The sequence below is a fragment of the Molossus molossus genome, unplaced genomic scaffold, assembly GCF_014108415.1.
Source record: "Molossus molossus isolate mMolMol1 unplaced genomic scaffold, mMolMol1.p scaffold_m16_p_4, whole genome shotgun sequence".
In the NCBI taxonomy this organism is placed as follows: Eukaryota; Metazoa; Chordata; class Mammalia; order Chiroptera; family Molossidae; genus Molossus; species Molossus molossus.
The window spans coordinates 46,501,956-46,524,139 of NW_023425377.1; the positions used below are offsets into that span (position 1 = coordinate 46,501,956).

Sequence of the window (22,184 nt, forward strand, 5' to 3'; positions counted from 1 at the left end):
TAGGGCAACAAATTCAACAATCTAAGCAAAATGGACATATTTCTAGAAACACATAGTCTCCTAAAATTGAACCGGAAGACATAGAAAATTTGAACAGACCAATAGCACCTAAAAAAATTGAAGAGGTAATCAAGACTCTCCCAGCAAACAAAAGCCCAGGCCTGGATGGCTTCACAGGGGCCCATATCCCTGATGAACATAGATGCCAAAATCCTGAACAAAATACTAGCAAATCGGATCCAGCAAAACATCAAAAAAAGTATTCACCATGACCAAGTGGGATTGATCCCAGGGATGCAAGGATGGTACCATATTCACAAATCAATAAATGTGATACACCACATAAACAAAATGAAGAATAAAAAACCACATGATCATATCAATAGATGCTGAAAAAGCATTCAACAAAATCCAGCACCCATTTCTGATAAACGCTCAGCAATGTGGGAATAGAGGGAGCATTATCTCGACATAATAAAGGCCATATATGAAAGACCTACACTCAACATCAGACTCAATGGGCAAAAAGTAAAAGCATTTCCCATAAGAACAGGAACAAGACAGGATGCCCACTTTCGCCACTCTTATTTAACATCGTACTGGAAGTCTTAGCCACAGCAATTAGACATGAAGAAAAAATAAAAGTGATCCAAACTGGAAAGAAGGAAGTGAAACAGTCATTATTTGCAGATGACATGATATTATACATAGAAAACCCTAAAGACTCCATCAAAAATCTACTAGACTTAATAAATGAATTTGACAAATTAGCAGGATACAAAATCAATGTCAAGAAATCGACGGCAGCCCTGGCTGGTTTGGCTCAGCGGTTAGAGCGTTGGTCGGCCTGCGGACCAGAGAGACCCGGGTTCAGTTCCCACTAAGGGCGCATACCTTGGTTGCAGTTCATCCCCGGCCATGGATGGGTCGTGCGTGTGGCAACCGTTTGATGTGTCCCTTTCACGACAATGTTTCCCTGTCTCTCTCTCTTTCTCTCTCTCCCTCCCACTCTATCTGAACAAAAAATCGAAAAATGTCTTCCTCAGGTGAGGATAAAAAAAAAAAAAAAAAGGAATCGATGATGTCACAGAAAGAGAAACTATAAAAACAATCCCATTTACCATCACAGCAAAATAATTAACATACCTAGGAATAAACTTAACCAAAGAAGGACCTATTTGCAGAAAAGTACAGGACATTGGAAAAAGAAATAGAGGAAGACATAAAAAAGTGGAAGCCATACCTTGTTCATGGATTGGAAGAATTAACATCATTAAAATGTCCATACTACCCAAAGCAATCTATAGATTCAATGCAATCCCCATCAAAATACCAACGACATATTTCACAGAACTAAAATAAATACTTCAAAGTTCACATGGAACCAAAAAAGAGCCCGAATAGCCACAGCAATCTTGAAAAAGAAGGACAAGGTAGGTGGGATCACAATACCAGATATCAGGTTATACTACAAAGCGACGGTAATCAAAACAGCCTGGTACTGGCAGAAGAACAGGCATATAGACCAGTGGAACAGAATAGAGAACCCAGAAATAGACCCAAGACATTATGCTCAATTAATATTTGACAAAGGAGGCAAGAGCATACAATGGAGTAAAGATAGCCTCTTTAGTAAATGGTGTTGGGAAAATTAGACAGCTACATGCAAAAAAATGAAACTAGACCATCAACTTACACCATACACAAGAATAAACTCAAAATGGATAAAAGACTTAAATGTGACCCGTGAATCCATAAAAATCCTAGAAGAAAATGTAGGCAACAAAATTTCAGACATCATACACAACAGAATTTTCACTAATACATCACCTAAGGCAACAGAAACAAAGGAGAAAATGAACACATGGGACTACATCAAACTAAAAAGCTTCTGCACAGCAAAAGACACAATCATCAAAATGGAAAGGCAGCCCACCAAATGGGACAGCATAATTGCCAATGATACATCAGATAAGGGGTTAATCTCCAAAATATATAAGTGCTTATACAACGCACAAACAGGAAAAGAACCCAATTAAAAATTGGGCAGAATAGCTGAATAGAGTTCATAGCAGCACTATTTACAAGATCTGGAAAGAGCCCAAGTGACCATTAGTAGAGAAACAGATAAAAAAGCTGTGGTACATATACACAATGTAGTACTATGCACCTGTTAAGAAAGATAGATCTCTTATCCTTTGAGACGACATGGAGGGACCTGGAAAGTATTTATCCTATGTGAAACAAGCCAAGCAGAGAAAGATAAATATCACGTGATCTCACTTATTTTTGGAATATAATGAACATAACAGTCTGAGGAATAGGGTAGACCCAGAAACATGGAAGTAGGGTACAGACTGACAACCCTCAGAAGAGAAGGTGGTGGGGGGAGGAAAGAATTAAACCATTGAACTTATATGCATGTATGCATAACCGATTGACACAGACAACAAAGCTCGGTATGGGGTGGGGGGGATGGGGAGGAGGGTGTCAATGGGGAAAAAAAGGAGAAACATCTGTAACAAAAATAAATTAATAAAAAAAATTTTTTTTAAATTACACCCTAAGTGAAATTCAATGTTTACAAGGTTTTTTTCCTGCCATCTGCTGCTTTTAAAGGGTGACAAAACCATGAGTAGGTTTTTCCCCATTTTATATTCAAACTGATGAGATCAAATTATAAAGGATTAGTTGTCTATAAAAATGTTGGAGACACATTCCTCCAAGATGATCTTAATTAAGGAACACAAAATGGTTAGAATTCTTGATTTAAACATGCCATTTCAGGAATGTTTCTATATTGCCACAGAGGTTATGAACACACTAGAAACAAAGTTAAGGTGGAAAATGGCTGACACATCTCATCATATTTGAGATTAAGCGAAGACTTTTTTCCTTCTATATTTTTGCATCACTTAATTTTTAAAATAAGAACAATGTGCTTCTAATTTTACTTGTGTAATCCAGAAAAACTGAATTTAAAAAGAAAAATTAACCCTGGCCGGCTCTGCTCAGTTAGAGCGTTGGCCCACATAAGAAGAGTCAGTTTCAATTCCAGTCAGGGGCATGTGCTTCAGTTTCAATTTGTCTCTAGCCCTGGTTGTGGTCTTACGGGAGGCAACCAGTCGATGTGTCCCTCTCATGTTGATGTTTGTCTCTCTTTCTCCCTCCTTCCCACTTGATCTGAGGATAAACAGAAAAGTGAGGATTAAAAATATTTAATTTAATTTTTAAGAAAGGAAAATTAGCAGTAGCAATATTAATTACAACCCCACTGCCTACCATCGGAATTTTAAAGTTTTCACTTTAAATCATCAGATAAATTAAGCTCTGCTTAGAAATAAATGAAGTATTTTTCACACTGGTCCTTTATTTGTTGCAAATATTTTAATTCAGAGAACTTTATAAATATAAAAAGAGCCATTCCAGTTTTTGTTTAAAAGTGAAAACAATGTACTATTCGGATCTAAGTAAGTTTTACCTTTAGCATTTGTTCATTTTCAGCTGCAAAGAGAGAGACTGAGCCAAAGACCAATTTAAACAGCTTGAGGTACAGGTTGGAGAGCTCCACGTTGGAGCCCATTTCTGGCAGGCGATCAAGGAGATATTCCACCAGAATTGTAGCAAAAAGAGCAGAGGTAGTAGGATTTGCCAAGAAGGAATTGGCAACAATCTGTCAAAACAAGAAAAATGTGACAAACAATAATCCCTTCCCCAAAGCAGCTGTAAGAGAAATAAATTTTCTAAAAATACAAAATCTAACCTTTCAGACACGCCAAGAAATTATTCAACAAAAGAAAAAAATGAAATAGATTTATTGAGCCTTGAGTAAAACATTTCACTTCAAGTACTTAATCTGGTATTCTATCCGTACCATCAAATACCAAGAGCCTTCACCTAAAACACACTGAATTTCTACTAATGAAAGGAACTGATCCAAAGCATCTTGAGATGTTGAGGAAAAAAATTTAGTATTTCTCTAAATTTTACTCTAAAAACACATTCTTACACATAGTATTTAGAAAATCCTCAAAATAAACAGAATACCAAGAATTCAACACATGAACAAAGAATTTTATGTTGAAAGAATATGAGAAAGGATTTTTATACCTGAAGAGCATAATTCTTTGAGATCCTTTCCACCATATAAGGGACTGTAGTTTGAAAGATTTCTTTAAATGTTAAGGGATTCATCATTGTGAACACACCAGCAAAGTGTTCCAATACCTCCTTCTCTTCCTTCATTCTAACAGTCTGGCAGTTTGCTACTCGAATGTATGTTTGTCCGTTTCCTGCTATCTGGACCTAGAATAGGAAAAAAACGAACAAACCATGGGCATTAAAACCAAACATCTCGGAATATATTCCATCACCTAACCAAATCAGCTGCATACTTAAAATAAAGCACTTGAATTAGATAATAAATGTCCCCCAATCTTTCAAATTCTCTATTATTAGCTTAATGTTAGAAAACAATGTTTTTTAACGCTCACCCGAGGATATGTTTGTATTGATTTTTAAAGAGAGAGGAAGAGAAACATTGATGTTAAAGAGGTAGAGCCCCAACTGGGGAACAAACCCACAACCTAGGCATGTGCACTAAGCGGAAATCAAACCCGCAACTTTTTTTGGTGTACGAGATGATGCTCCAACCACCTGAGCCACTGGCCAGGTCTAGAAGATAATATTTTTTTTATAGTTTATAAAGAGAGAGATTTTTCAATCATTTAACCGGTTTTCTTTCTTTTTACTTTTTATTTTTTTATTGTTAATTTATTTTTGTTACTAGAAGATAATTTTTAAAAAAACAATTTTGTTAAGTGTTTCAAAAAGGAATAAATGTAGTAAACTTAAATCTTTTTTCTATTACATTCCATTTACACCACCTCCCCAAGAAATACACCCACTGACACTTATAAGAATTCTCCTCATAAACACAACGTTGTGCTACAAAACAAAAGCAAACTTGGGTATACAAATACCCAAGTATTTGTGGTTCTCAACCCTTTCTCCAACGACCCTTCCACAGGGGTCACCTAAGACCATTGGAAAACACATATTTCTGATGGTCTTAGGAACCAAGACACCGCTCCTCTATCCATCTCCAGGTGGGTCCGCCCACATGCAGATATCCCCACATACAACATTAGGAACAGTATTAAAGGGTCTCGGCATTAGGAAGGTTGAGAACAACTGCTGTAGACCATCTCTCAAGACCTGTTCCATCATTAACCTCTCTAATTCTAAGGGGTACTTTCCACACTCAATACACTGGTTTGAGGGCACTTTCTTACCTGATAAATATCTAAAGCCTGCATTGCATATTTCACAAGTTTTATGTAAATCTGAGTTTCTTTGGGCTGTAACTGCTTGTTTGGAATGAACTGAGCTTCTGAAAAAGAGATAGCATAGTAAGTCAATGCAAATAAAATGCACTCTGGAAAACATAGAGTTTGTCTAAATAATTCAAGAGCATAATTACCACCAGGTGCTTTACATGACGTTATGCCCCACGTGATTGTCTTGACACCACAGACCAAGGTTTTTACCAAACTTCGGCAATCTGTGACTTGAAATGTCTGCTTGTCCTCCTTGTCCTTTTCTCCTTGCTTCTCAAAGGGAGGCATTGGGGCTGGGGTCACAGGGGTGGCAGGGGTAGGGGGTGGGGGTGGGGGTGGGGCTGGGGTGGGAACTGGGGCTGGGGAGGGGGCCGGGCCCGGAGCTGTGGGTGCAGCAGGCACCCCGGGAAGAGCTGTTTCCACGGCTCCAAGTTCTGACTGGGGCTTGCACTTCTTAAAAATGGCAGAGAGCTGGTACCGAGCAATGGTGTGGAATTTGAGAACAAAAACCTAACAGAATGAGAAAGTAAAGGGGAAGACAAAAATCATTCAATAGGTCAACAACCATATCAGAAGACAGGAAAAGAAAAGCTCTCTGAAACCACCTGCTAAAGTCATTCTGCTTCATGTAAAAAAAAGAAAGTGTGTGGTCTTTCCCTTCCGGTAACAATAAGTGTATCACACTATCTCCACTGTACCTTTGAAGAATCCACTCAGTACAGCTGGAGACTGGCCTGATAAGCAGGGCCTGGGTGTGACCCAGGACCACTCCATGGCCTCGTATAATTGTCCACTGGCTGCAGAAATCACACTCTACCCCTTACCCACACCCTAACTGGGCACCCCACCAGAAATGTTCACAACTAATCCAGCATTTTGTTATATGGTGTCTCAGAAATTTGACAGGTACTGTACTAAGAGGTCTCATGCCTTGGCTAGTTGGCTCAGAGGTTAGAGCATCAGCCTGTGGACCAAAGAGTCGCAAGTTCGATTCCAATTAAGGGCACGTACCTCGGTTGCAATTCAATCCCCGGTCCTGGCTGGGGTTGTGCGTGAGGCAACAAATCAATGTGTGTCTCTCACATTAATGTTTCTCTCCCTCCCTCCCACTCTATCTGAATAATCAATGGAAAAAATATCTTCAGGTAAGGATTTAAAAAAAAAAAAAAAAAAGGCACATACCTGGGTTGCATGTTCAACCCCCAGACCCAGTTGGAGTCGTGTGGGAGGCAAGCAATCAATGTGTCTCTCTCACATTGATGTTTCTCTCTCTCTCCCTCCTTTCCACTCTAAAAGTCAATTGAAAAATATTCTTGAGTGAGAATTAACAAAAAAAAAAAAAAGGTCTCACATGTTATTTTATTTGTCTCTCACAACAATCTTATGAGGCAGACACTGAGTATTACTGGTTGGAAGAGAAGTTCAGCATCCCACCCATGGACACTTGGCTAGTTAATGGAGGAGGAGGGATTTAAACCGAAGTGATCAAATGCCTGGGATCACACTTGGCAATCTGGCAGCCCCTTAAACTTGCTAGTAAAGCACTGGTACAAGTTCAGCAGTCAGTGGGATTAAATGCATGGGGACCTCCCTGGAGAGCTGGTACCTCCAGCATCCGCATCAGGACATCTCTCCCATTGCCACTCTCCTGTTCACTCTTGGAGCGAATGCAGTCCACCAGGTTCAGCAGAAGCTTGCAGGACATGGTCTGGATGCTACTGGGCAGGGATTCATCATCAATGTTCTTGGCAAAGAGTTGGACAGCCAGGGAGAGGTCACTGAGAGGCAGGTGCTGACGAACATGGTGCACGAGGTCAGCCAGAGTGCTATAGGCAAGGGGCCTGAGGGAAGAAAAATCTGCTAGCTGGTGTGCATCTCAACATTCCCACAGAACCACATCTGCAAGCCAACCTTTCTATCCTACCTGCCCTGGAACACCACTACTGAGACAGCACATTTGGGGCATACTTTATAGAGTTCCAGTTTCCCAGCTACTGAACTGAAACTCTAATCTTGGTGCTTAAATCTTTACCTTCCAAGTTCATGCATGTCAGACTATAACACTAGCACACAGAGTTAACATGAGCACAAATAATTATAAGATCATACACTCAATGCGTTTTGTTGCTCGAAGACAGACAATATGTACCAGTTAATATCTTATATACAGGGTGGGGCAAAAATATGTTTATAGCCCAGTGGGTACAGTTCAGTGGATGGGCGTCGACCCATGCACCAGCAGTTCACCAGTTCCATTCCTGGTCAGGGCACATGCCAAGGTTGTGGGCCAAATCCCCAGTGGGGGGCATGTAGGAGGCAGCCAATTGATGTTCTCTCTCATCTATGTTTCTATCCCTCTCTCCCTCTTTATTCCTTTCTCTCTAAAAATAAAGACAAAAAAATTTTTTTTTAATGTTTATAGCCCAGCCGGTGTGGCTCAGTGGATTAAGCATCATCCCATGGACTGAGAGGTCCAGGTTCAATTCCTGGACAGGGCACATGCCCAGGTTTCAGGCTCAATCCCCAGTAGGGGTCGTGCGAGAGGCAGCCACTGGATGTGTCCCTTTGTGTCCCTTTCACGTCGATGTCTTTCTCTTTCTCTCTCTCTCTCTCTCTCTCTCTCTCTCTCTTCCTCTCTCTCCTTTCCACTCTATCTGAACAAAAAATAGAAAAATGTCCCCAGGTGAGGATAAAAATATATGTGTGTGTTTATAGCCTAGCGGGTACGGCTCAGTGGTTGAGCATTGACCCATGCACCAGGAGGTCACCGGTTCGATTCCTGGTCATGGCACATGCCCAGGTTGTGGGCCCAATCCTCAGTGGGGGGCATGTAGGAGGCAGCCAATCGATGTTCTCTCTCATCTATGTTTCTCTCTCTCTCTTCCTTCTTTTCTCTAAAAATAAGGGGAAAAAAATATTTTTAATGGTTATAGTCTAGCCAGTGTGGCTCAGTGGACTGAGCATTGTCCTATGAACTGAGAGGTCCGGGTTCAATTCCCAGTCAGGGCACATGCCTAGGTTTCAGGCTCGATCCCCAGTATGGGGCATGCAGGAGACCACCAATCGATGTTTCTCTCTCTTTCTCCCTTCTTCTCTCTCTCAAAAATCAATGAAAACATATTTTTTTTAAAACCAAAAAAAAAGTCTTATTATTTTTTAATTTCCATATAGTAAACAGTCTACATATTCAAAGTATTCTGCATATTTTTCAAAAGATCCATTATATCTCCCTTATTAAAGCCAAAAAATTACTCATGTTGATTCCCTTCTTCTTGGTAGGTTATCAAATATTCTTTTATAATGAAAAGACTCGTTTATTATATAGAAAGCAAAAAACAAAAAGAATGCTAGTCACATAAAGTTTTTTACCTAGTTAAAATCAAAATGCCTACTCTGACTTTTCCCTTTAAGCTAAGATACAAAAAGCAACCGAAGGCATTTCAAAAAATTCCTGCAATTCCAAATTCAATGGGAGTGAGGGCTCAATGGCCAATGTCTGTTGAAGCGCTCGTAACATAAAATGCCAAGAATCACCACCCCTCGAATTTAATCAGCCAGTTATCTTGGGTTTAATCTCATACCTGAGAGTCTCTCGAGCAGTATATCCTGAACCAATTAGTATGGATTCATCAAACAGCTTGTCCATGCAAGGAATAAACTCTAGAACACAAATATCCATTGCATATATCACCAACTAACGCAATTACACATTACTTAACAGTACTTTCACAGTAGCCAATTCGTAGTCAATTAGCAACCCAGATTTTAAAGAGTGAATAGAAAAGCACACCCACTGTAATTTAGTCAGACAGTGGCTTTACTGAGCCACATATGCCATCTGCTGTCAAAAACAGTCAGAATCATATTCAGTGTCAGAATAAACTAAGAAAAGGTGAGCTTCATATCCCCATTGAGAACTCACCCCCAATACTTCACTTCCATCGTCCTTTAAAGCTACCACCATCAACCGAAACCTGTCTGGAGAAGGGGGCAGTATTTCTTAAATACCCCTTTATACACTGCCCTGAAGTCACTGTCCTTAAGCATTTTATGCTTAGCCATTATGGAGAAATAAGAATATTTCTGCATATAAATTACAAAGATCTAGAAAATTTTAGTGTTCAAAGAAATGGGTTTAGGGGTCCTAACTCCCTCTATGAAACTGACTAGAAAATAACAGGCTCCACTGTTCCTCCAGTCCTGCAGATGGAACCATCACCAACTCTTCTCCCTCTCCCCTGCAGGCCTGAAGACTTAATAGGACCACAAAGAGCTGGTCTCCACTCAGAGACAATTCACATTTCTGAGGATGTGCAGACAGGGTGGCAACCTGAATTTTCTACGCATCTATTCCATATACCCCTTGAGGAACTCTGGCCAAAACATCCAAAAGACATTTAGATTCTGGAACAAGCCTGACATTGTGGCCAGCTTCAATAAATCAAATACATTCTTCATCAGCAAAAAGCTACTGAGAGTCAGAGATACAAAAGAAATATGTACATTAGAGAGACACAATGCACATGTCTAACTAACAAAGCACAGCAGCACAGGGAGAAGTGTCAAATGAAAGAAGCAACAGGTAGTGCCTTCAAGGTCAGAGGAGGGAACATCACTGGACTCTCCTCAGTGAAGTGGCCATGAGGAAGGAGGCACAGAGGAAAAATGCAAATGCCATGGATACCAAATACTGAAGGGCTGGCTAGGAGATAAGTTCAAGGAGAAGGGATAAAAAATTAAGTGATATATGCCCGGCTGGTGTGGCTAAGTGGTTGAGTGCCAACCCATGCACCAAGAGGTCACTAGTTCGATTCCCAGTCAGGGCACATGTCCAGGTTGTGCGCCAAATCCCCCGGGGGGGGAGGGAGGGAGGCAGCGGATGGATGTTCTCTCTCATCGATGTTTCTCTCTCTCTCCCTCTCCTTTCCTCTCTAAAATCAATAAAAAAAAATTTCTTTTAATATTTTTGCACTTAAAAAAAGAAATGTTAGCCTTGGCCAGTTTGGCTCAATGGTTAGAGCGTTGGCCCATACCTCGGGCATGTACCTCGGTTGCAGTTTGTCCTTGGCCCTGGTTGGAATTGTGTAGGTGGCAACCACTCTATGTGTCTCTCGCATTGATGTTTCTCTCTCTCTCTTCCTCCCTCTCTCTATCCCGCTCTATCTGAAGATAGATGCAAGAATGTCCTTGGGTGAGGATTAAAAAAAAAGGAATGTGTAAATTTAAACTATGTGCATACATTTTTCATTTTATAATGTGGTTAACATTTAACGTTATTCTTTTTTTTTTTTTTTCATCCTTATCTGAGGACACCTTTCCTTTTTTATCCCCTACCCTGCACCCTTGCTTGACTTCCTTTCTTTACAAGGCTCCCTTTCCACTTCTCTACTTTTCCATTTTCCAGTTTTTGTTCAGATAGAGTGGGAGGGAGAGAGAGGAAGAGAAAGGGAGAGAGAAATATCGATGTGAAAGGTGCACATTGAGTGGCTGCCACCTGCAGGACCCAACCAAGGTTGGGGACAAACTACAACTGAGATACGTGCCCCTAGCAGGAACCGAACCCAGGTCTCCCTGGACCGAAGGCCGACACTTTAATGGCTGAGCCAAACCAGCCAGGGCTAACAATATTCTTTAAATGTTTCTTTTTTTTTATCCTCACCCAAGGACATTTTTCGATATTTTGTTCAGATAGTGTGGGAGGGAGGGAGGGGGGAAGAGAGAGAGAGAGAGAGAGAGAGAGAGAGAGAGAAACATCAATGTGAGAGAGACACATCGAGTGGTTGCCACCCGCACAACCCAAGCAGGGCCAGGGACAAACTGCAACCAAGGTACATGCTCTTGGTGGGAACCGAACCTGGTCTCTCTGGACCACAGGCCGACGCTCTAACCACTGAGCCAAACCTGCCAGGGCTAACAATATTCTTTAAATGTTTCTTTCAATAGAAACTGTTTTGAGATGTGATGCTATCACCTATTTAACTCCAAGATCTACTATGGGCTTCAAAATAAAGTATCCTAAAAGCTGAATTAATTCAACAAGTCTAATGTGATCAATCCTTGGAGAGTAGAATCTTGGAAACCTGATCTTTTTTTTTTTTTTTTTTTAATTTTTTTATTTAAATATTTTTCTTTATTGATTTTAGAGAGAGAAGGGAGAGGGGGAGAGAGACAAAACATCAATGAGAAAAAACATCGAATGGCTGCCTCCTGTATGCCTCCCAACTGGGATTGGGCCCATAACCTGGGCATGTGCCCTGACCAGGAATAGAACCAGTGACCTCCTGGTGCATGGGTCAACGCTCAACCACTGCACCACACCGAGTGGGCGAAACCTACTGATCTTTACGAAGCAGGTTCCATTAGATGAAACCAAGTCATATGGCCTCACAGAGCCATATGACTCTGTGACCATGCATCATGAAAAGCTTCAGAACAGTTTTTCATCTGTCAATACTTCAACAAGTAGAAATCTCTTGCTACAAGGCTCCCCAGATGGCCCTGGCCTGTATAGCTCAGCAGTTAGAGCATCAGCCTGTGGACCAGAGAGTCCTGGGTTCGGTTCCTGCTAAGGACACGTACCTCGGTAGTTTGTCCCTGCCCCAGCTGTGGTCCTGTGGGTGGTAACCACTCAATGTGTCTCTCTCACATCGATGTTTCTCTCTCTCTTCCCCACTTCTCTCCTGCTCTATCTGAAGATAAATGCAAAAATGTCCTCTGGTGAGGATAAAAAAAAAAAAAAAGCTCCCCATATGTACCTCTAAAACTCTATCACTTAAATGGCAGGAGTACAGAAAGTTATTGTGAGAATGGTACTCAAGACACAACCCAGTAACTTCAGTAGATTTTTAAAAAACGTTCCATTGCCCAGCCAGTGTGGCTCAGGGGTTAAACACTGACACGTGCACCAAGAGGTTGCTGGTTCAGTTCCCAGTCAGGGCACAAGCCTGGGTTGTGGGCCCAATCCCTGGTGGGGGGCGTGCGGGAGGGGGCCAATCGATGTTTTCTCTCATCAATGTTTCTGTCTCTCTCTCCCTCTCCTTCAATTTCTCTCTGTCTCTAATGTCAATAAAGAAAAAATTTTATAAAAAACATTCCACTTAAAATTCTTCTGCTCATGCCCTGGCCGGTTTGGTTCAGTGATTGGAGCATTGGCCTGCGGACCAGAGAGTCCCAGGTTCGGTTCCCGCTGGGGGCACATACCAGGAAAAAAAAAAATTCTTCTACCCAGCCCCACCAGTGTGGCTCAGTGGTTGAGTGCTGACCCATAAACCAAGCGGTGTCCAGTTCAATTCTCAGTCAGGGCACATGCCCAGATTGTGGCCCCAATCCCCACTGGGACCATGCAGGAGGTGCCCGATCCATGTTCTCTCTCATTGATGTTTCTATCTCTCTCTCCCTCTCCCTTCCTCTCTCTCTAAAAATCAGTAAAGATTAAAAAAGAAAAATCCGTGTTTCATATCATGGAGAAAGAAATCACTCTTTCCTTCTCACCTTAAAAGTCAAAGAGCAAATACCTATTTGCAATTTCAAGAAATGCAAGCAAAAAGCAGAAAAGTACCAAGGAAGACTGAGAACATAAGTAACCTATGCTGAGAAAAGCATCACATTAATTATGAGAATGTTGAGAAGATCAAGGGAGAATGCTGATGGCAGGATCAGAGGCAGAAAGACAGAGAAAGAAGAGGTAAGAATAAACTCACGACAGCAATAAGGAAAGGACAAGTTGAGCCTAAAATATCTGAGGGCCTGGCCAGTGTGGCTCAGTGATTAGAGCAATGGCTCACACACCAAAGGGTTTTGGGTTTGATTCCCAGACAAGGGCCAATGCCTGGGCTGCAGGTTCAATTCCCGGACCCAGTTGGGCATGTGCAAAGGGCAACCAGTCGATGTCTCTCCCTCCCACCCACCCACCCATCCCTTTCTCCCTTGCACTCTCGCTAAAAATCAATGGAAAAAATATACTCGGGTCAGGATTTTTAAAAAATTGAGACTGGAGTGAGCTAGTCTCCCCACAACAAGGAAATATCAGGTGAAGGATATCCATGTCACCTTCTGCTGCCCAAGACACACCTCGTATGAATGTTCCCTAAATAAACTCAATGTAAAAACAAAAAAACAAATGAAGTGTCAGCAGAATCCCACCCCGAAAGATGTGGACAGCACTCATGTCAGAATTCCAAACAAGACATACGGTTTCTTAGTTCTGTTGTAAGGATGTGCTTTGCAGCAATCAGAAGCTCCTTTCTGAGGTGTGCAGTCTCTGCTGGACAATTTGAAAGTAACTGTAACATTCCTTTTACCATTTGCTGAGAATACTTAGTCACCAACTCCTGGAAAAATAAAAGGAAAACAACACAGTTACGCTAACTGGTGAGTGTTAAGAAAAACCCAAAATTTATAAACTTTTTAAAAAATTCAGTAAAATGCAGAAGCCCCCAGAAAGTAACAGGCCTAATAAACAAGTTTCATACAAAAATTTTTAATAATTTGTATGTGCATACCACAAACTAGAAAGATGGTTAGCAACATAAACAGCAGTTTCTTTTACACAATGGGAATTTGGATGTCTTCTTTGTACTTTTCTATATCTTCTCAACTTTTCAACAATGAATATGTATTATATTAAGGAAAAGGACAAAGAAATACTGAAGTTTTTTTTTAAATAATAGATACTCTCACCCTGGCCAGTTTGGCTCAGCAGTTAGAGCATCGGCCCCTGGACCAATGAGTTGAGGGTTTGATTCCAGCCAAGAGCAAGTACTTCAGTTGCAGTTTGTCCCCAGCCCTGGTCGGATCATGCAGGAGGAAGCCTGTCAATGTGATCCTCTCACATCAATGGTTCTCTCTCTCTCCCTCCTTCCCACTCTATCTAGGATAAATAAAAAAATATCCTCTGGTAAGGATTAAAAAAAAATACTCTTTACTATGTCATCCCATTAATGAAAGTTCTGAATGACACCAAAGACACCTTTAATCAATTCAGAATAACTTCTAATCACGATCTCTTTTTGAGGTGTTTTAGGAAGGCAATTCACCATGGTGACTCATGCTGACTAAAATATCAAGGGGTACCTAAATTAAAAAAAATTTTTTAATGTTTTTATTTATTTGAGAGAGAGGAAGGGAGAGAGACTGAAACATCAATGAGAGAGAAACATCGATGGACTGCCTCCTGCACACTCACTACTAGGGATCGAGCCAAAACCCAGGCATGTGACCTGACTGGGAATCGAACTAGTGACCTCTTGGTGCATAGGATGACGCCCAACCAACTGAGCCACACCAGTCAGGCCCAAATGTTCCCTTTTCAGTGCTTGACAGGGCCTGAAGGTAGGAAGAGGAAATGGACTACAAATGTACAAAAAAAATTGGGGGGGGAGGGTGATAGAAATGTTCTATATTTTAATGTGTTAGTGGTTACCATTTCTATGCATTTGTCAATGCATAGAATTGTTTACCTATAAAAGGTGAACTTTATAAATCGCATGTAAATTGTATCTCAGTAAACCTGACTTAAAACAAAAGTCAGTCAACTTACCTGGTAAATTCTGATGATGTAAGCTAAAAATGACAACGTTTTAATCTGAGCAGCAATAAAATCAGCATACAACTCCTTATTGTAAAGCTTATGTTGCCTGAATGAGAAATGAATAAAATTTACAATATTAGCTCTTAACTCTTTAGGTGACATTAATATTAATTAAAAGCCTATAATAATTACTGAGCCCAAAAAGTTTGATTTCTACACAGACCAGAACAACACTGCAGCAACAGTTACAGTCTACACTTTCATGCAGTTCCAAATTTAAAGGGATTAGCAGGGGTAGGGAACATCCGGCCCTCAGGCCTTATAAGGCCACCAAAATCAGTATCAACTAACATCCCAAGCCTCACCAAATTAGCCTGACCAAATATAGCAGGCTAATTTCTTTTTTTTAATCCTCACAGGAGGGTATTTTTCTATTTATCTTCAGATAGAGTCAGAGGTGGGAGGGAGGGAGAGAAAGGGAAAGAAAAACATAGACAGTAGAAGGCACACTGACTGGCTGCCTCCCACAAGACCCTGACTAGGGCCAGGAACAAACTGTAACTGAGGTACATGCTGCCCTTGGCTGGAATCGAACCTGAGACTCAATGGTCTACGGGCCAACACTCTACCGTTGAGCCAAATTGGCCAGGGCCGGGCTAATTTCTAAGTTGATATTTTGTATGGCCTGTGAATGACGTTATAAATATCCAAAAGGCCTTTGACAGTAAAAAGGTTCCCTACCCCTGTACTAGAAGCATAAAGCAGTTCCCCAACCATTCCATGGTTACAATGTATATCCCATAAAGCCTCTCATCCGGCAGACACTATTATGGTACCTATTGCTCAGTGAGAAGAGCCCATGCTAGGTCCTCAGGGGCTGTTACCTGAACCAAACTCAGATCTTGACCTCAAATGACTCAGAGCCAAACAGGCTACAAGTCAAGAAAATAAGTGATAAAGGTCTTAAGAAGAAAATTGTCAAGTTTCAGAAAAAGCTTCACTGAAAGAATGAATATGGTTCACCTAATTGGTAATTAAGAGTGATGTGTGGCATCTGGCTGTGGTTGAGCGTCGACCCATGAACCAAGAGGTTGCTGGATCAATTCCTGGTCAGGGCATACGCCCTGGTTGTGGGCCCAATCCCCAGTGGGGGTATGCAGGAGGTGGCCAATCAATGTTCTCTCATCAGTGTTTCTATCTCTCTCTCCCTCTCCCTTCCTCTCTCTAAAATCAATAGAGAAAAAAATTTTTTTTTTTTAAAGAGTGATGGGTTGGAGTCCTGGCCAGTTTGGTACAGCCGTTAGAGCACTGGCCTACAGACCAAAGGGTCGTGGGTTCAGTTCCAGTCAAGGGCATACACCTGGGTTGCAAGTTTGATCCCCAGCCACAATGATGTCTCCCATTCCCCACCCCAGCCCTCTCTCTCCACTTCCCCTCTCCCACCCTTCTTACTCTCTTTAAAAAATCAATGGGAAAATAATCAGAGGTGATGATTAACAAAAAAAAGAGTGATGGGCGGGAGAAATGGGAGGATTAAGTGGGTAAAGAAGAACACTCTAGCACTCATGTTGAAAGGAATAGCAAAAACAAAGAAAGGCTTGGAGATCCCACAGATAGAAATGAGTATAGTCATTCTTAATAATAGTTCTAAATTTACAAGACAGCAAAAACCAAGGTTTAATACCTTTAGCTTTTCTTTCCAAAATAAGGAACTAAAATAACTGTTACTATCATCATTGAAATACAAGTTCAAAAAGCAAAAAATAAACACAATTTTACCAAAACTTTATCACTTAAAATTTTTATGCCTTACAAATCACAACAAGGGTATTTACTTAGAATTAAAGCACTGTGACAGTCAGCTACATCACTGTCCAAAGAAATCTCACCTGGCTTGTGCAGATACCTGAATTGCAATGGTATTCATGATCAAGGGCACAAATTCAGCAACAACATTGTGGATATTCAGTTTGTAGAGCTAAAAGCAAATACAACAGATTTTCATGCTTTTACACTCTCTGCTATAGCAAAATAATTTGGCATACCAGAGAAACTACAAGAGTCATTACATTTGTTAGCATGTGTGTATCATATGTATACATCTACTTTCCACAGATAGTTAGATATAAACTTTGTCATAAAATATAAAGCCAAAAACCCAAGAAACCAGTAACAATACACATACCTGATACATTAAAACAACAATAATGGGCAATTCTGCCAACACTTTTAGAGAAAGAGATCCTCTTGGAATGATAGAATGCTGAAAGAAACAAGCAGGATTGTGGTTATCCCTGTGTCACTTAAAATAGCCCCAGTCATTAACCCACTACCAAGCATGACCCCAATGAAATAGAAAAAAGGGAAAATACTGATACATATTTGTAAATATCTGTGGAGAAAGATCCAAACTATTTTAAAAACAAAGGACATTGAGCTATAATTTAAGACAGAGTTGTTTTTCTTCGTTTGAATGTTTTTATTGATTTTTTTTTCTTTATTGATTTTCAGAGAGAGAGGAAGGGAGAGGGAGAGAGAGATAGAAACATCAATGAGAGAGAATATTGAATGGCCACCTCCTGCATGACCCCCATTGGGGATCTAGTCCACAATGTGGGCATGTACCCTAACCACAAATTGAACCGGTGAGCTCTTGGTCAACACTCAACCACTGAGCCACACCGGCCAGGCATGACAGAGGTTTTTATATTTTCCAATGTAATCATCTTCAGTAAATAACTTGGGGAAATTTTGTCAAAACATCTGAAAAAAATTAGACATACATGTTTTTTTTTTAAAATCCTCACCCAAGGATATGACTTAAATGATTTTTAGAGAAAGAGGGAGAGATCAAAATATCAACTGGCTGCCTCCTGCATGCACCCTGACTGGGGCAAGAACCCAAAACACGAATGTGCCCTAACCAGGAACTGAACCCACAACCTTTCTGGTATATGGGAAGATGCTCCAAGCAACTGAGCAACCCGACCAGGGCCTTATGAAAAAATTTTTTATTTTTTTATTTTTTACTTTCTTTTTTATCCTCACCAGAAGACATTTTTGCATTAATCTTCAGATAGAGCGGGAGCGAGAGAGAAATGGAAAGAGAGAGAAAGACACACAGAGAAACATCAATGTGAGAGAGACACACATCGACTAGCTGCCACCCACACAACCCCAACCAGGGCCGGGGACAAACTGCAACCAAGTTACATGCCCTTAGTGGGAACCAAACCCAGGTCTCTCTGGTCCATGGGCCAACACTCCAACCACTTAAGCCAAACCACCCAGGGCTGAAAATAATTTTTAATTAGTATCCACTATTTTACGTAAAAGAACAATAGAAGACTTCCGGTCAAGATGGTGGCGTAGGTAAATGCAGTACTCGCCTCCTCCCACACCACATCAAAATTACAACTAAACTACAGAACAACCATCATTCAGAACCGCCTGAAATTGAGCTGAATGGAAGTCCTACAACTACGAAATTAAAGAAGCCACGTCAAGACTGGTAGGAGGGGCAGAGGCACAGACGGGCTGGTCCCACACCCACAGGTGGCGGATAAAAATCAGAAGAGACACTTCGGCTGGGAAGGTCCTTCCTGAGGAGTGAGGGGTCCCTGTCCCACACCAGGTGCCCAGCTCAGGGTTCCAGTGCCAGGAAGAGATGTCCCCATCACTTTAGACTGTAAAAAACAGCAGGAACTGAGGCTGAGGGAGGCTGAGGCTGCTGGAGCCCCAGGCAGGTCCTCTTAAACAACCCGAGCACAACTTACTCGGACTCATAACCTCCAGGCTCCAGCATGGAGGAAGCAGCTTGAAAGGTACTGGAGATACACAGGAAAGAACTGAGTTGTTTGGCATTGAGGCGAGACCTGGAAGAGCAGTTTTCTCCTGGACAGTCTTGCTGTCAGAGGCCGTTGATCCTTTTGGTAAGCACTTCCCCAGGGCAGCAGATGGTCGCCATATCTGGGACTCCAGCAACCTGGCTCACACTGTTTGCCTTGCCCTAGTGATTCCCTGAGACCTGCCCCACCCAACTTTCAGGCCCACCCAAGCCGTTTCCAGTGGTTTGACCACAGAATTGGCCTGTTCCAGATTTTCCTAAAATCTCTCAAACAAGCAGTATCTGGTCTCAGCAAGCCCTATACCTCTCGTTAAGTGGCCCTAGGCCTGGCACTAGAAGCCAACAGCCTTGGTTCACAAGTTGGCTTTGCCTGGGCACCTCCAAGCCAAACACAAGAAGCAGCAGCAGCCATCTGCAGATCACACTGTAGCTTATGCCTAATGGCCTCAGGTAGAACACAGGCAGTGGCTGACCTTGCCCCAGAGCCAGCACACCCAGTGGACAGCTTCAGACCACATCAAAACACTACCATCCAACCACCTCTACAAGTGACACACTCAATGAGTGGACTCAGTGGGTACCAGAGCCCTACTGAAGTCAGTCTTGCTCTGTGTGGTGGGCCCCTCCACAGCTGATCATCCAAGATAGTCAGAGGTCAATGGTCAGTGGTCAGTGGGCATAGCCAGTCCTTGAATTGATCAGCCTGAGTAAATCTCTCCCACTGACATTCCAACAGCAATCAAGACTCAATTACAACAGAATGGTGAACAGTTCACACCAGGGGTGCACCTCGAAGGCCCATTTGGGATCATCAGGGAGGCTGTGCCACTGGATTCTACAGGACACCTACAACAACAGGCCACCCTAGGAAGCCTAGGAGACATAGCAACTCTACCTAATACATAGAAACAAACACAGGGAAGCAGCCAAAATGAGGAGACAAAGAAACATGTCCCAAACAAAATAAAAAAACACAACTCCAGGAAAAGAACTAAACAAAATGGAGATAAGCAATCAATCAGATGCAGAGTTCAAAATACTGGTTATAAGGATGCTCAAAGAACTTAGTGAGCCCTGGCCAGTTTGGCTCAGCGGTTAGAGCGTCGGCCTGTGGTCCAGAGAGACCCGGGTTCGGTTCCCGCTAAGGGCATGTACTTCAGTTGCAGTTTATCCCCGGCCCTGGTTGGTCGTGCGGGTGGCAACCACTTGATGTGTCCCTTTCACATCAATGTTTCTCTCTCTCTCTCTCTCTCTCTCTTCCTCTCTCTCCCTCCCACTCTATCTGAATAAAAAATGGAAAAATGTCCTCAAGTGAGGATTTAAAAAAAAAAAAAAAAAAAAAAAAAAAGAACTTAGTGAGAACATCAACATAAAAAAGGACCAGTCAAAAATGAAAGATGTACCAACTGAAATAAAGAATAATTTACAGAGAATCAATAATAGAGTAAAGCCAAGAAGCAAACCATTAATTTGGAACACCCAAACAGAACAGCAAAAAGAAAAAAGAATCCAAAAAATTGATAGTGTAAGGAGCCTCTGGGACAACATCAAGCATACCTACATTCTGCCAGAAGGAGAGAAAGAAATTGAAAACCTATTTGAAAAAATTATAGGAAATTTCCCTAACTTGGTGAAGGAAACAGACATACAAGTCAAGGAAGCACAGAGAACCCCAAACAAGATGAACCCAAAGAGGTTCACACCAAGACACATCATCATCAAAATGCATAAATACAAAAATAGAATCTTAAAAGCAGCAAGAGAAAAGCAGTTAGTTACCTACAAAGGAGCTCCCATAAGACTGTCAACTGATTTCTCAAAAGAAACTTTGCAGGCCAGAAAGGAGTGGCAAGAGATATTCAAAGTGATGAAAAGCAACAACCTACAACCAAGATTATTCTATCGTTAAAGCTATCATTTAGAATCAACGGACATATAAAGTTTCCCAGACAAGAAAAAGCTAAAGGAGCTCATCACCACCCAACCAGTATTATATGAAATGTTGAAGTGTCTTCTTGAAGGAGAACAACAGAAATGTGAACAATAAAATGGCAATTAATACATATCTATCAACAATTGAATCTACAAAGAAAATGAGCAAGCATAACAGAAACAGACTCAGATACAGAGAACGTTTTGTTGCTTGCTAAATGAGAGGGGGTCTGGGAGGATGGAATGAGGTAAACCAAAGAATTTCCATGCACATATGCATAACAAATAAACACAGTCAATAGTATAGGGAAGACATGAGGAGGGTGGGATTGGGGAGAAGGGGGTCAGTGGGGGAAGGGGAGGGGACATCTGTAGTATATTCAACAATAAAGAGAAGTTTAAAAAAAATTTTAGCCCTGGCCGGTTTGGTTCAACGGTTAGAGCGTCGGCCTGCAGTCCTGAGAGACCCGGGTTCGGTTCCCGCTAAGGGCGCGTACCTCGGTTGCAGTTTGTCCCCAGCCCTGGTCGGTTGTGCGGGTGGCAGCCACTCGATGTGTTCCTTTCACATCGACGTTTCTCTCTCTCTCTCTCTCTGTTCCTCTCTCTCCCTCCCTAACCTGAGCAAAGAATGGAAAAATGTCCTCCGGTGAGGATAAAAAAAATAAATTAATTAAAATAAAAGGTTAAAAAAAGAGAACAGCCAGCCAGTGTGGCTCAGTGGTTGAGCATCGAACTATGCACCAAGAGGTCGCCAGTGCGATTCCCAGTCAGGACACATGCCCAGGTTGTGGGCCCAATCCCCAGTGGGGGGCATGCATGAGGCAGCCAATCGATGTTCTCTCTCATCGATGTTTCTGTCTCTCTCTCTCTCCCTCTAAAATCGTTAAAGAGCCCTGGCCGGTTTGGCTCAGCGGTTAGAGCATCGGCCTGCGGTCCGGAAAGACCCGGGTTCGGTTCCCGCTAAGGGCACGTACCTCGGTTGCAGTTTCTCCCCTGCCCTGGTTGGTTGTGCGGGTGGCGACCACTCGATGTGTCCCTTTCACATCGATGTTTCTCTCTCTCTGTTCCTCTCTCTCCCTCCCACTCTATCTGAACAAAGAATGGAAAAATGTCCTCGGGTGAGGATGATAAAAAAAAAAAGAATAAAAAATATTTTAAAAAATTGAAATCAATAAAGAAAAAAGAAAATTAAAAAAAATAGCAAAAAGTGCATATTTACCCAGTTTAATTCAAAAATACTTAGAGACAGAAAATGATTACAATAAGTGTAACAAAAAACTTAATAGTCTTAATATAAAAGAATTCATAAAACTTCCCTGGCCAGTTTGGCTCAGTAATTAGAGCATCGGCCTGCAGACTAAAGGGTCATGTGTTCGATTCCCAGTCAAGGGCTCGTACCTGGGTTACAGGTTCTATCCCTGGCCCCAGTCTAGGTCCTTTGGGAGGCAACCAATCGTGTCTCTCTCACGTCAATGCCTCTCTCTCCCCCCACTCCCTCCTTCCCACTCTATCTGAAAATCAATGGAAAAATATTCTT

General features: G+C 41.7%; 1 protein-coding gene across 7 annotated transcripts in view; it reads right to left on the bottom strand.

Annotated features, from left to right (window-relative positions):
• The window catches only part of LOC118616029 (transformation/transcription domain associated protein), a 173,004-nt gene that overhangs the window by 130,816 nt on the left and 20,004 nt on the right, over positions 1 to 22,184 (bottom strand). For 6 of the 7 annotated variants that reach the window (XM_036241367.1, XM_036241369.1, XM_036241366.1 and 3 more), the window contains exons 9-18: positions 17,054 to 17,131; positions 16,758 to 16,846; positions 14,878 to 14,974; positions 13,531 to 13,669; positions 8,921 to 8,999; positions 6,946 to 7,180; positions 5,483 to 5,849; positions 5,295 to 5,392; positions 4,111 to 4,305; positions 3,482 to 3,673 (exon numbers count right to left, since the gene is read on the bottom strand). In XM_036241367.1, coding sequence (XP_036097260.1) covers positions 3,482 to 3,673; positions 4,111 to 4,305; positions 5,295 to 5,392; positions 5,483 to 5,849; positions 6,946 to 7,180; positions 8,921 to 8,999; positions 13,531 to 13,669; positions 14,878 to 14,974; positions 16,758 to 16,846; positions 17,054 to 17,131 — 1,569 coding nt within the window. The remainder of the gene's footprint in view (positions 1 to 3,481; positions 3,674 to 4,110; positions 4,306 to 5,294; positions 5,393 to 5,482; positions 5,850 to 6,945; positions 7,181 to 8,920; positions 9,000 to 13,530; positions 13,670 to 14,877; positions 14,975 to 16,757; positions 16,847 to 17,053; positions 17,132 to 22,184) is intronic. The other variant, XM_036241370.1, reaches the window with a different exon arrangement.